The 11,009-nt window shown below is 31.2% G+C and overlaps 3 protein-coding genes across 3 annotated transcripts; 1 reads left to right on the top strand and 2 right to left on the bottom strand.

Annotated features, from left to right (window-relative positions):
• Window positions 1-39: 39 nt before the first annotated feature.
• Window positions 40-2,282, bottom strand: LOC131844156 (filaggrin-2-like). The gene is made up of 2 exons (XM_059192956.1): window positions 1,270-2,282; window positions 40-849 (listed from the first exon to the last, which is right to left on the bottom strand). Exons 1-2 carry the CDS (start codon window positions 1,279-1,281, stop codon window positions 187-189), a joined length of 675 nt encoding a protein of 224 aa, XP_059048939.1. The 5' UTR covers window positions 1,282-2,282; the 3' UTR covers window positions 40-186.
• A 1,301-nt stretch (window positions 2,283-3,583) lies between these two features.
• Window positions 3,584-6,152, bottom strand: LOC131844133 (actin-related protein 2/3 complex subunit 5-B). The gene is made up of 3 exons (XM_059192932.1): window positions 5,855-6,152; window positions 5,312-5,384; window positions 3,584-4,097 (listed from the first exon to the last, which is right to left on the bottom strand). Exons 1-3 carry the CDS (start codon window positions 5,992-5,994, stop codon window positions 3,858-3,860), a joined length of 453 nt encoding a protein of 150 aa, XP_059048915.1. The 5' UTR covers window positions 5,995-6,152; the 3' UTR covers window positions 3,584-3,857.
• Window positions 6,153-7,471: 1,319 nt separating this feature from the next.
• On the top strand, window positions 7,472-10,183 carry LOC131844142 (programmed cell death protein 10). The gene is made up of 5 exons (XM_059192943.1): window positions 7,472-7,698; window positions 7,814-7,991; window positions 8,915-9,047; window positions 9,358-9,519; window positions 9,873-10,183. The coding sequence occupies exons 1-5, from the start codon at window positions 7,627-7,629 to the stop codon at window positions 9,955-9,957; spliced, it is 630 nt and encodes a 209-aa protein (XP_059048926.1). The 5' UTR covers window positions 7,472-7,626; the 3' UTR covers window positions 9,958-10,183.
• The last annotated feature ends 826 nt before the right edge of the window (window positions 10,184-11,009 follow it).

Genomic DNA, 11,009 nt, shown 5'->3' with positions numbered 1-11,009 from the left:
ATGGTTTATTCTTTATTTTCAAATCATAATAGCTATTGACCTACACATCTAGTAACAAAAATGTAACAAATTAACATAAAACATAATAATTAATACATAGTACAATAACAGTACATTAAAGTGTTTCATACATCAGATACATACATAAATAGGTATAAAACAATCACACTTGGCATACATAAAAATTTAATGGTAACTGTGATCATTTGATCCTTCATTATGACTACTGCTTAATTGGTTTTTATTGAAGTAATCTTTAATCGCCGTATCGTAACTTTTCGATTCGAAGTCATTTCCATTACCAGAATTACCATAATAACTTGCAGGTTCTTCATACGAACCACCAGAAGATCCGTCAGATGAATAGTCTTGACCTAAATTTTGTCCATGTCCTGAATTATATCCACTAAAAGATTGACTCTCTGGACCATAAGAGTGTCCGCCGGACGAAGAGTCGTGTGCTGATAGTTCCTGCACGTGGTACGGGCTCGATTGACCACTTAATTGATGTGAACCTTGTAGGCCGCCGTAACCGCCATCACTGGAGCCATGCTCGTCAGATTTAGTGGACACAATGTGTGGCACTTTGATAATTTGTGGAACTGGAACCGGGTATGGTTTTGCGACTGGTACAGGATATGGTACTTTTTCTCTTACTTTTACTGGGTATGGCACTGGAATTTTAACTGCGATAGTTTTGGTTATTTTTATCACCTTCACTGGTGTTTCCGGTATTTCTACGTGTTGACCCAGATTTTGTAACTCAGTTTCGTATCCTTCTACTGGTATAGTATGTGAATGGTGGGATGCATAACTTTTATACACACAGCATAATAATATTAACAATATCTGGAACAAAATAAAAAAAGAGTTTTAAAGTGACTTCCTGTCTCAAACTGGGCTGTATCAAATTATCTGTATAAGTTTATCCGTCCATAAGATAACAATGTTACTTTCACATGAATAGTTAAAATAGCAGTTAATTATCAATTAGTTGTTTAGTAGTAACAGAATCTTATCTTTACCTACATTTAAAATATTAATGTAAAACTACTTATTTACTAAAACAATTTATTACTAGGTCACTTATTCTATTTTTGATATCTGTTAGGTACACATAGTGAAATAAATTGACATAATATAGCACAGTTGATGACATAAGATGTTATATAATTATTGGCAATTTCCGTATTCCGGACAAACAAAAGTTAAACTGTCGACGAGTGGTGCAACGATGTAGAACGAGAGCAATTGAAATTATTTACTAACCGGTATTTCCATTATGTCGCGCGTGACTGTACGTCTACAAGGCACTGAAAAAACTATCGAACGACAAGTGTTTTGACTTGCTTATATATGGCGCATTCTCTTCACTAGAAGAGACGGGGTACAGGCCGGCCGTTTACTTTCTTCAATTTTATTAGCTGTCGCTCTGTTAGCAGCGGCTGCAGTCAAAAGTTGAACACTATCCGTTACCATTCATTCATCTTAAGTTTCTGTTCACGGCCTATTTGGTTATTTATTTTATGTAATAACATAAAAAAGGGCGTAGGTTTGAGTGTACTGATAAACACAATCCTTATAGGCAGTTGTACATTCAAAATAATCGGGTTCATTTCATAATCTATATTTACTACGATTCATCATGAGACCAGAGTGGAATCCCGACGCTGTTGCTTAAGTAATTTAAACCATCCAATAGTTCATGAGGCCACAGATAAATACTTACGCTAAACGTTGAAAAAAGATGCGTTATAAACCAATTTTTGTATGGATAATGATGAATAGGCGCGCCCACCTGGACTAATGGTATACGAATCGTGGTATTTATTAGGAATTAACTGCAATAGCTCCGGACTCCGGACTTCGACGTGATATAATAGCTATATTGCTAGCATTGAAACCACTTAGCTATTACTGACATCCACTACAATTACAGCGTTCGTAAGGGGTTATAATATTTGTAATAGCTTGAAAGAAACCTACTTATAATCGTGTATGAACAAGTTGTATCTTGTTAGCAATAAACTCGTTTACATCACAATTACCTATCACAACATTGTATTGCTGCATATGTAATAGACGTAGGTAAGTATGTTAGAATGACTAGCCTAATTTTACATAACTACCAATAATCAATAACTATGTGACATACGTTAGATTATTAGTGGTGACAAACAAGCATAACGGATGTTCGTTGGCAGGGCGTTACCATAGCCTACAGACGCCTGAAACAACAGGAATTTTACTGCGTGTGGTCGTTCCTTAGGAAATCTTAATATGTAAGACCTTTTATATGTGATATAACTTGAAAAGCTCTATCTTCTATCCCTAAATATAATTTCTTAATAGAGGTTCATATTTGTTACTTTTAAAATATTGCGGTTATATTCCGGAAGGCGTTTTGATGAGTTATATTATTTGGTAGACATTTTTACATTAACACCTATTGTTGTTAGTATCAACTCCATATCTGTGGTGCATAGAAACCCAAATTAATCTCTTAATTTAATGTTAAAATGTAAGTTACTAAGTAATTATTATATAATTAGTCTCTTTTACCTTTTTTGTAAAAAGTCGTCAGCGGGGGTTCCTATTTTAGCAACGCACGCAGTTTGCTTATATGTATGTCGAAGCAGAGATGGCAGATTGGATGCGACGAAGCAGAAGCGTAGGCAGACCAACTGCCAGATGATCGTATGCTATTAAAAAGACGACAGGGCAGGCTGGGACAAGATGCGTCACAGATTGATCTGTGTCCGTCCAGCAGTAGACTAATAGATGCTAAAAGAGAGAAGAGGCAGCAGTTTGCTTCGTAAGGCGTGTTTCTATTGAAGAGCGAGATAAAGCAGTGAAATTACAGGATAAGAGGAATGACATCTTAATCTGGAATTTATTAAGATAAGTGATCCCTATTGTGGGTGGTATCACGGATGTTACATGACGTTCGCAGTGCTGTTCATGTATGTAGGCGACAATTACCATTTATATGTCATGTATTCAAAAAATTGCATTGCTAATATTTGGTGTGCGAGTTTTTTTACAACGAAAATCGCTTGTATGAATTTCAGATCTCTAAAGTGCAGTTAAGTCCCAAAATCGGCCCGTTACACCAAACAACATCGCAACGTATAGTAGATGCATAAGCCCATAATTTAATGATAGTGTACTGATATAGATACAGGCTCTCGAAACAGCGCCTGTCTTGCGACAGCTCGGTTTACATTTTCAGCAGCACTAGGGGAAACCGAGGAGAGTAGCGACAATTTTTATTAGAAAGAACATGTCAATAAAGATATATTCCTTGATTATTAACTCTGTGCCTCAAAACAACTCTATTCTTGTTCTTTTAAAAACAATAATCAAAGTCAATGAAGTTACAAGGTTTCTGAGAATGTCCACGAAAACTAAAACTGCTCTCTTGGTCAAAATATTAAAACTAATGGTGTAAAATTAAAAATGTATAATTCGACAAAGCGGTATCACATGTAGGGCACTACGCTGCTACGGCTGGTAACGTCATATGAAAATTTGACATTCACACATACATATAGGTATATCTATTGTAAATACATTACAATACAGAATATATCCTTGTGGATAGTTATAAGGGGAGAGGATGGCTGAAAAAGAGATGGAATGTGAAAGGAGATGTGATAAGAAACGAGGTGAATAAAAATAACACTGTGAACAGAGATGAATGGAAAATAGACACTTATTACATATAAAAATTCGTTCATTCACTTATTACATTTATCATGTAATAAAATAAAAAAAAGTGGTATATTGATTTATTATTTTATAAGTATTTGAATAGAAACAAACATAAATATAAACAAGTTCTGACTGGGCTAAAATTAAACTTTCATTCTATCAGATAGAACTCTTACTATAGAACCGGAGCCTCCAATATTGTAGGCTTTCTCATGCCAAAGTAACAAATGTCCACTAGAACCTTCCGACGGACACTCAAAGCCCCTATATATGTATTTCATAAGAATATCAACATCATCCCTGGACAGGTTACCAACAGCTTCTTCTATTTGAGCGGATTTGATAGCCAGTAGCACTTTCAGAGTTAAGGCTAATGCACCATCCTGAAATAATTAAATTTTATTAAACACAAATCCAAATTACATACACATATACATACTTCAAAGAGAAATTAACATATTTCAAGATATCTTCTTTATTTTAAAACTGATATTCGAAACGAAAATACTCTTTCATTGAATTGGTAGCAACCTTTTATGACGTCATATTTCAAAATAATAACAATAATATAATCTTTATTAGAACAAAAACTATTGTACAAATTAGGGCAGTAATGATAACAGTCATATTAGTAATAATACTGTGTCCTGGCTGAGAACGTTCACCTTCAGACAGCGGCATTACGGTTCCAGTTTATATAAATATATTTATACAATATTGATGCATACATATATTAGACATGCATCATTACTATTTACCATTACAATAAATATTTAATCATCTAAAGTATATATGGACACTCATGCACAGATAAATGTACATACTGTTATGATAATCGATAGTCATAGTGTGAGACGCAATAGATAGATTCACAATTGTAACCACATCATTGTACTGTAAGAACTTATTAATTATATCATATCAAACATACCAGTCTATTATTTGGTCAAACCAATACACATACAAACTTATTAGCTTATGTTATTAGTAAATACATAGTATAGTATATCTTTTTTATCATGTTGTATTAAAAAAAAATATATTAATTCAAGATAATACACAGCGCCATCTAGACCCAAGTTAAGCTAGCTAAAGCATGTGTTATGGGTACTAGATAACTGATATAAATACATAGGTATTTTTTTCATATTATGTATTATACATAGGACACATTCAGACCAACACAAACAATCATACTTATGAATACACATGTTTGTGCCATGCGAGGAATCAATCCCACAACCATCGGAAGTAAAGTGGTGTGTTAAACCATTAGACCTCAGAGGTTGTCATATTATAAATTATATTTTGTCTACTTCATTAGCCATAATCAAAACAGGTTTTGTGTTTGGGACTCTGTGAATTCTTTTGTAATACTAATATTAATTATCCCAAATGGTAGTCAGAGCCATCATAGGCAGTAAAATGTTGATATCATGGTGAATGCAACACTTGACATGCCTTGACATTTCACTTGGTATATTAAAATTTAATATAGTAGGGGACAAGTCCACCTACCACATATAGCCTATAGGGTTATGTTTACTGTGCAGAATAAGGAAGAAAATATAGTTCTAATGGTATGAAAAAACAATACCTTAACTTGTTGATTTGAAGATCCCATTGGAGCATTACTAAGTACTAGTTGAAGAGCTTCAATGCATCGTCCTGTATATCAAAATTCAGGAAACAGTACTATAACAATTGTGACTTAAAAGCAAATGAAGTAGTATAAAGCTATAAATCATTTATCACACACTAGAATACACCATTTTATAAATATATTTAATCAAATAATGAAATAAAATTAAACATAGTTAATCTAATTAATAAATAATAAGAATATCATCATATCATAAATAATAATAATATCTAAATAATAATAAAAGTAACTAATTATTCTTTTCCTACACTGTAAATTGTATTTAATAATTTTGTTTCCTTTACTCTATTGGGTGATACAAAACAATATGAAGTTCAAGAGTAGATAAATAAGTAACATTCTTATGAGTCACAATGGATTCACTATATTAAGGACTGGAAATCATATATATTAAAAATATATTTATGTACGATTCTTTATTACTGTATAAAAATGATTGTAGATTGAGATGATAATATAGAATTTATAAAAGGATATTGATTAAGTAAAGTCGAGACTTCGCCTTCGTCAGGACCGGTTGGCACAGATTGTTCAGCTTCTTCTTCTCTAAAGTTGTCTTCGTTGTACTGATCAATATCTATTTTTCGGAAAGCCGAACTTGACGTGTTTTTAGCCATTATTAATTTTAATATAAAAAACGAAATAAAGGAAAAAATATTAAAATTACAGAGTTTAAGAATGTATATTTATATTGTGTTTAGTAAATTGAAGTACATTTCACAAACTGTAGAAGAATAGAGAGAGATAGAACATCAACGATGATTTCTATTTTTTTTTATTTATTAATATTTTACGGCTCTGGATTAGACATTAGTGTTGCCTTATTATACTCCAAGTACTGCCAAAATCCACCTCTATTTTCAGTTCTTCAAGAAGTTTTCAAAACCTATATTTTAGGCTCTATTTCTTAGCGTTACATTATTTGCTTTTTTTACACAGTATTGCCATTATGAAGCATTGCGTTCAGTTAGCTCTTTATTCCACTGTGTAAGCTAACCATAACGGTCGTTGAATGGCGATATTTTCCTATTTAATTCAATCTGGTAACCCGCTTCTCAATGTGTCATCTAAAATAAATTAATTTGTCTTTGGTCATCACTCCTATGCTTTGAATAGGAATGATGACCAAAGATTATCGAAAAAATATCGATATACGATATAATTTTTCTTGTTGAAGAATTATTCATTCAATTTTTTCGGTACTATACAATTACCCATATTTTTATTGGATGATAATGGATTACTGCATCTATTAGTGCTAATATATATTGGCCGAGAACCAGTGGAGGTAGATACAATTAGCATAAAGTAAATTTTAACAAATACAAACTCCAACCATTTCCTTAGCCTTTGACGGTCTCGGTGGTCTAGAGGTTTAGCAATTTACTTCCAATGGTCGCCTATTGGAAGTAAAGCGGTACTTCCAATAGGCGACCATTGGAAGTAACGGTTCGATTTTTCGCACGATACAAACATTAGTATTCATGAGTATGATTGTCTGTATCGGTCCTTTTTTTTATATATATAATATCTATGTATTTACAAAAAAACATACATATATCTATGTATTTATCAGTTATCTAGTACCCATAACACAAGATGGCGCTGTATGAATTGTCGTGATATTATTATTAATATTTCCAAACCAACGTGTTAACAGCAAGTTATGAACTGAGACAAGTGAAACGGCAGTGGACAGAGCCATTATGCATGTACCCCGACTCATACTTCATTCCTCTCTGTGTCCCGTAATTTCACTGCTATATCTCATTCTCCATTCAAAAGATAGACTTGAGTTCAAGTTGCTCGGCGGCTGAAGTAGGTGACAGAGTTAGTAATTCAGACGACTTTGCATAATATCTACCTTCTTTACATGTAGTAAATTGATAGAACTTTTATTATTTCGTCAAATATATATTCGGTTATACGAATATTTTTGGCATAAAAGGTATTGTAATAAATAATCAAATGTTCACTATTTAGACATTCTTCTTAAAATTATTTTATATAAATCAAGCAGCAAGGAGAACATGTCGATGTTTTAATAATTCTTGACAGTTGATATCGATATTTTAATAAGACTTCTATATTGAACATCCTTAATTGCTGTGTACTTAAATAAAATTGTTGTGGTTTTCATGTAAAAATTCATTGAATATTTTGTTCTATTCTTTATTTTACTTTCACATTAGTATCCTATAGTTGTACTTTTCACTTGTTTCATATTCGTTTTATTAAACTTTATCAGGATGACAATGGGTGATGAATTGCCTGTCACATCTTTAGTTTTGCCCGTTCTTATTCGTCCTGTTTTGACACAGGTATGGTTACGTGACTATTTACTACTGATAAATAAACTGGTTTTAAGCACCTTTATAAAATTATAATCAATACCTTGTATATAGTGCCTCGTCTGAACGATTTTTGTCATTCTAGTTGGAAAAATATGATCTTGGAGCATCGCAGACGTTGCGTGCAGCGCTCACGAAAGCAGAAGCAGCTGTTCCAGGCCTTAACTATGACTTGGTGGCAGGAATAATGAGGAGAGCTGATATACCTGTCAATATGAATGAAAGCTTACTTCGACTTCAAGGCACTCTCACTGAAGCTGAGTGTACTGTTCTTAATCCTATGTTACAATAAACATGAACAATCTAATAAATGAAATGTTCAAGTTTCACAAAAACTATAGTTCTAAGAATATTTATTTTACAGAAATATGCTATTGTTATTATTCATATGTAGGTTTCTGTGTAGAAATTTAGTGCAACATAAACAAAATAACTTTAGGGGCTTTCTGACTTCTTGTGATTTTTTATTCTTGACAAGCATACATTTCATTAGTGCAGAAATTTGCAGAAAAATTTTGTTTTTTAAGACTATCATTGTCTCACAGTCTCATATCAAAGTACTAGAAAAGCGCTTTTATGTACTAGTGGAAATTTAAACTCCTGCAAGTAAACACAAACATATACTAACATTGTATGTTTTTATTTGCACATGCCTTGTGTTATGGGTACTAAACAACTGATAGAAATACTTCAAATACATTTTTTTATTTACAATATACATGGAAAATTCTTAGACCAGTATAAACAATGAATACAAATGTTTGCACCATGTGAGCAATTCAACATGTGACCATCGGAAGTAATGTTTGGAATTACTGGGTAACAGACACTGTCAGTCATCATCTCTAAACTTTACTATTAATCAGATTTTTATGGACATGATAGTTTTATAGTTTATCCAATTTTAGATATAATTAAAACTGTACATTTTATTCTCAATAATTCTGCATAAGTGCTTTTTTAAATAACAAATGAATTCCTAGCTTAATTTCATGACTTCATGAATCTTTGTTGACTTTTGTGTTTTTTATGGAAGATAAAGGAGACTGTTAAATTATGTTATAATAAATTATAATTATTCATAATAATTAATTGTTAACTTCACTAAAAGTAATAGCACTGTAAATTGGATATATGGATCTATGAAACAACAGTAAAATTAATTTAGTGAATTCTATATTTTTAGGTACTGATTTGAGATTGAATAGAAGCGAGGAAGCATTCCAAGAATTGAATAAGAAATCCACAGCACTGAAGAAAATATTGAGTCGCATACCTGATGAAATCACAGACAGGAAAACTTTTCTTGAAACTATTAAGTAAGCTTATGAAAACATATGTATATAAATTATTTGCGAGTAGTGATAATGTTTATTATATAAAGGTACTTAGATATTAATTGTCAAATCATTGATTTGATAGTTTTGGTGCTATAGGTAATAAAATAACAATAAACTACAGAATATGCCCAATCTCAACAGATATTGCATTTCACTTGAGACAATGTTAATACTGTCTTGGATGTAAAATAATTAAACTTTTAAATTAATGTTATATGTTCATACTGATATTATGGTAATAATCTATATTAGTATTGATTAATTTTGTTGATGTATTTATGTATTTTAGGGAAATAGCATCAGCTATTAAGAAATTACTAGATGCGGTGAATGAAGTGTCAACTTATACTCCAGGGGCAGGGAAACAAGTACTTGAACAAAGAAAAAGGGAATTTGTTAAATATTCAAAGCGATTTTCTAATACATTGAAGGAGTATTTTAAGGAAGGACAGTAAGTATTTTTATACAGTAGTTAAATGGAATCATGCAAGATTTGCATGATTCCATTTACACTTCTTAAGTTATATATGTACTGTAGGCAGAAGGTTTCTAGTTATAAAAATTTTGGATATCATATATTTGCTGTAACATAGAGTTGTTGCATTCTACTGGACTATTTTTTTTGCATTTAGCCTCTTAGTTCTTATAAGAGAGTCCAATATACAATGGACAGTATTTATTTCAGTTTAACATGTTTAAAATTCATGCAATTACCACTATCAGCCTCACATGAAGTTATAACCTTAGTATAGCAGAATATATTCAAATTAATTAACTTTAATGTTAAATATTTTTATTTTTCAGGGCCAATGCTGTGTTTGTTAGTGCATTATATTTGATTCATCAGACCAACCAAATCTTGTATACTGTTAAAAGCAAGTCTGAATAATTTACCGACTTAAAGAAAAGTATTCTTTAATTTATGTTGACTATAACTTTTTAATTGTTGCTTTAACTTTAGTTACGGTGTTTGTTGTTTCTACCATAAATGGTTAAAATGTAGTAAATAATCAAAATTATTTGATTTAGGTGTATATTTCCTTTTATTTTTTATTAGTATTCATGTGAAGTACATGTTAATGGGGAAATAATATTTAAAAGTTGAAGTTTTAAGTACATACTAAAATTGTATAATTTTAATAATTTTAGATTAATATTATATTTGTTAATATAAAGACATATTAAAAATTAAGTCTTAAAACTCATTTGGTTTACCCTTTTAAAGAATTTTATTATGTTTCTGTCATGTGACAGAGTATCAATAATATAATTAATTGTCAATTGCAAAGAACATCAGTTACATAATATGTAGGATTTTTACATTATCCTATACATTATATAGCTTATTTATATAGCATAATTTTAGTTATTAATAATATATTGAAAAATAATCTACTTACAATTGTGTATAATTACTAAATACCTTTTGTCTAATATTTAGTAGTGCACAAATTATGTTTTTAAAAATATAAATATTTAATTATTCAAAATTATAGTTTTACATAGAGTTTAGTGCATTGCCATCATCATCGTATATTTCGCACTAATAGAATCCAGGATATACGCCACCGGTAATTGTAAGGCAGGAAAAGATCAAGATAACCAATTTCCTCCCGGTTAAAAACTTCAAAATTATTAAGAAAATTCTGTTATGAAGTTTAGTAAAAGTCAATATCTTTTCCGAAGGTGGGTTGAGAAGTAGTACCCTAGCGAACATATAAAAACATCAGTTATTTCCTCCCGGTTCGAATTGCTATCAAATTATAGATACATATTGAAGGCAAAAATTATTTGGTAGGCTATAGCGTGGTGCATTCTATGTAAGCACGAATATGTTAAAAAAAGTTCCTTGATTTCCTCTCATTTAAAAATTTGTCAGATCTGTTTATGCTATTTAAAAAAAATAAAATGGATAGTTGTCTGTAATGTGTTGCGATGCTT

Source organism: Achroia grisella, unplaced genomic scaffold, assembly GCF_030625045.1.
Source record: "Achroia grisella isolate CSIRO2021 unplaced genomic scaffold, CSIRO_AGI_Agris_v1 utg3972, whole genome shotgun sequence".
NCBI lineage: Eukaryota > Metazoa > Arthropoda > Insecta > Lepidoptera > Pyralidae > Achroia > Achroia grisella.
This window is presented reverse-complemented; position numbering and strand designations above follow the sequence as displayed.

What these genes read in the sequence shown, in the direction of transcription:
- LOC131844142 (XM_059192943.1), top strand. Translation starts at nt 7,627, where the DNA reads ATGACAATGGGTGATGAATTGCCTGTCACATCTTTAGTTTTGCCCGTT. An exon ending in ACTTTTCTTGAAACTATTAA is followed by an intron (nt 9,048 to 9,357) that starts GTAAGCTTATGA and finishes TATGTATTTTAG; the next exon opens with GGAAATAGCATCAGCTATTA. An exon ending in GAGTATTTTAAGGAAGGACA is followed by an intron (nt 9,520 to 9,872) that starts GTAAGTATTTTT and finishes TTTATTTTTCAG; the next exon opens with GGCCAATGCTGTGTTTGTTA.
- LOC131844133 (XM_059192932.1), bottom strand. Translation starts at nt 5,994, where the DNA reads ATGGCTAAAAACACGTCAAGTTCGGCTTTCCGAAAAATAGATATTGAT. An exon ending in GTCTCGACTTTACTTAATCA is followed by an intron (nt 5,385 to 5,854) that starts ATATCCTTTTAT and finishes ATTTTGATATAC; the next exon opens with AGGACGATGCATTGAAGCTC. An exon ending in CTTCAAATCAACAAGTTAAG is followed by an intron (nt 4,098 to 5,311) that starts GTATTGTTTTTT and finishes TAATTATTTCAG; the next exon opens with GATGGTGCATTAGCCTTAAC.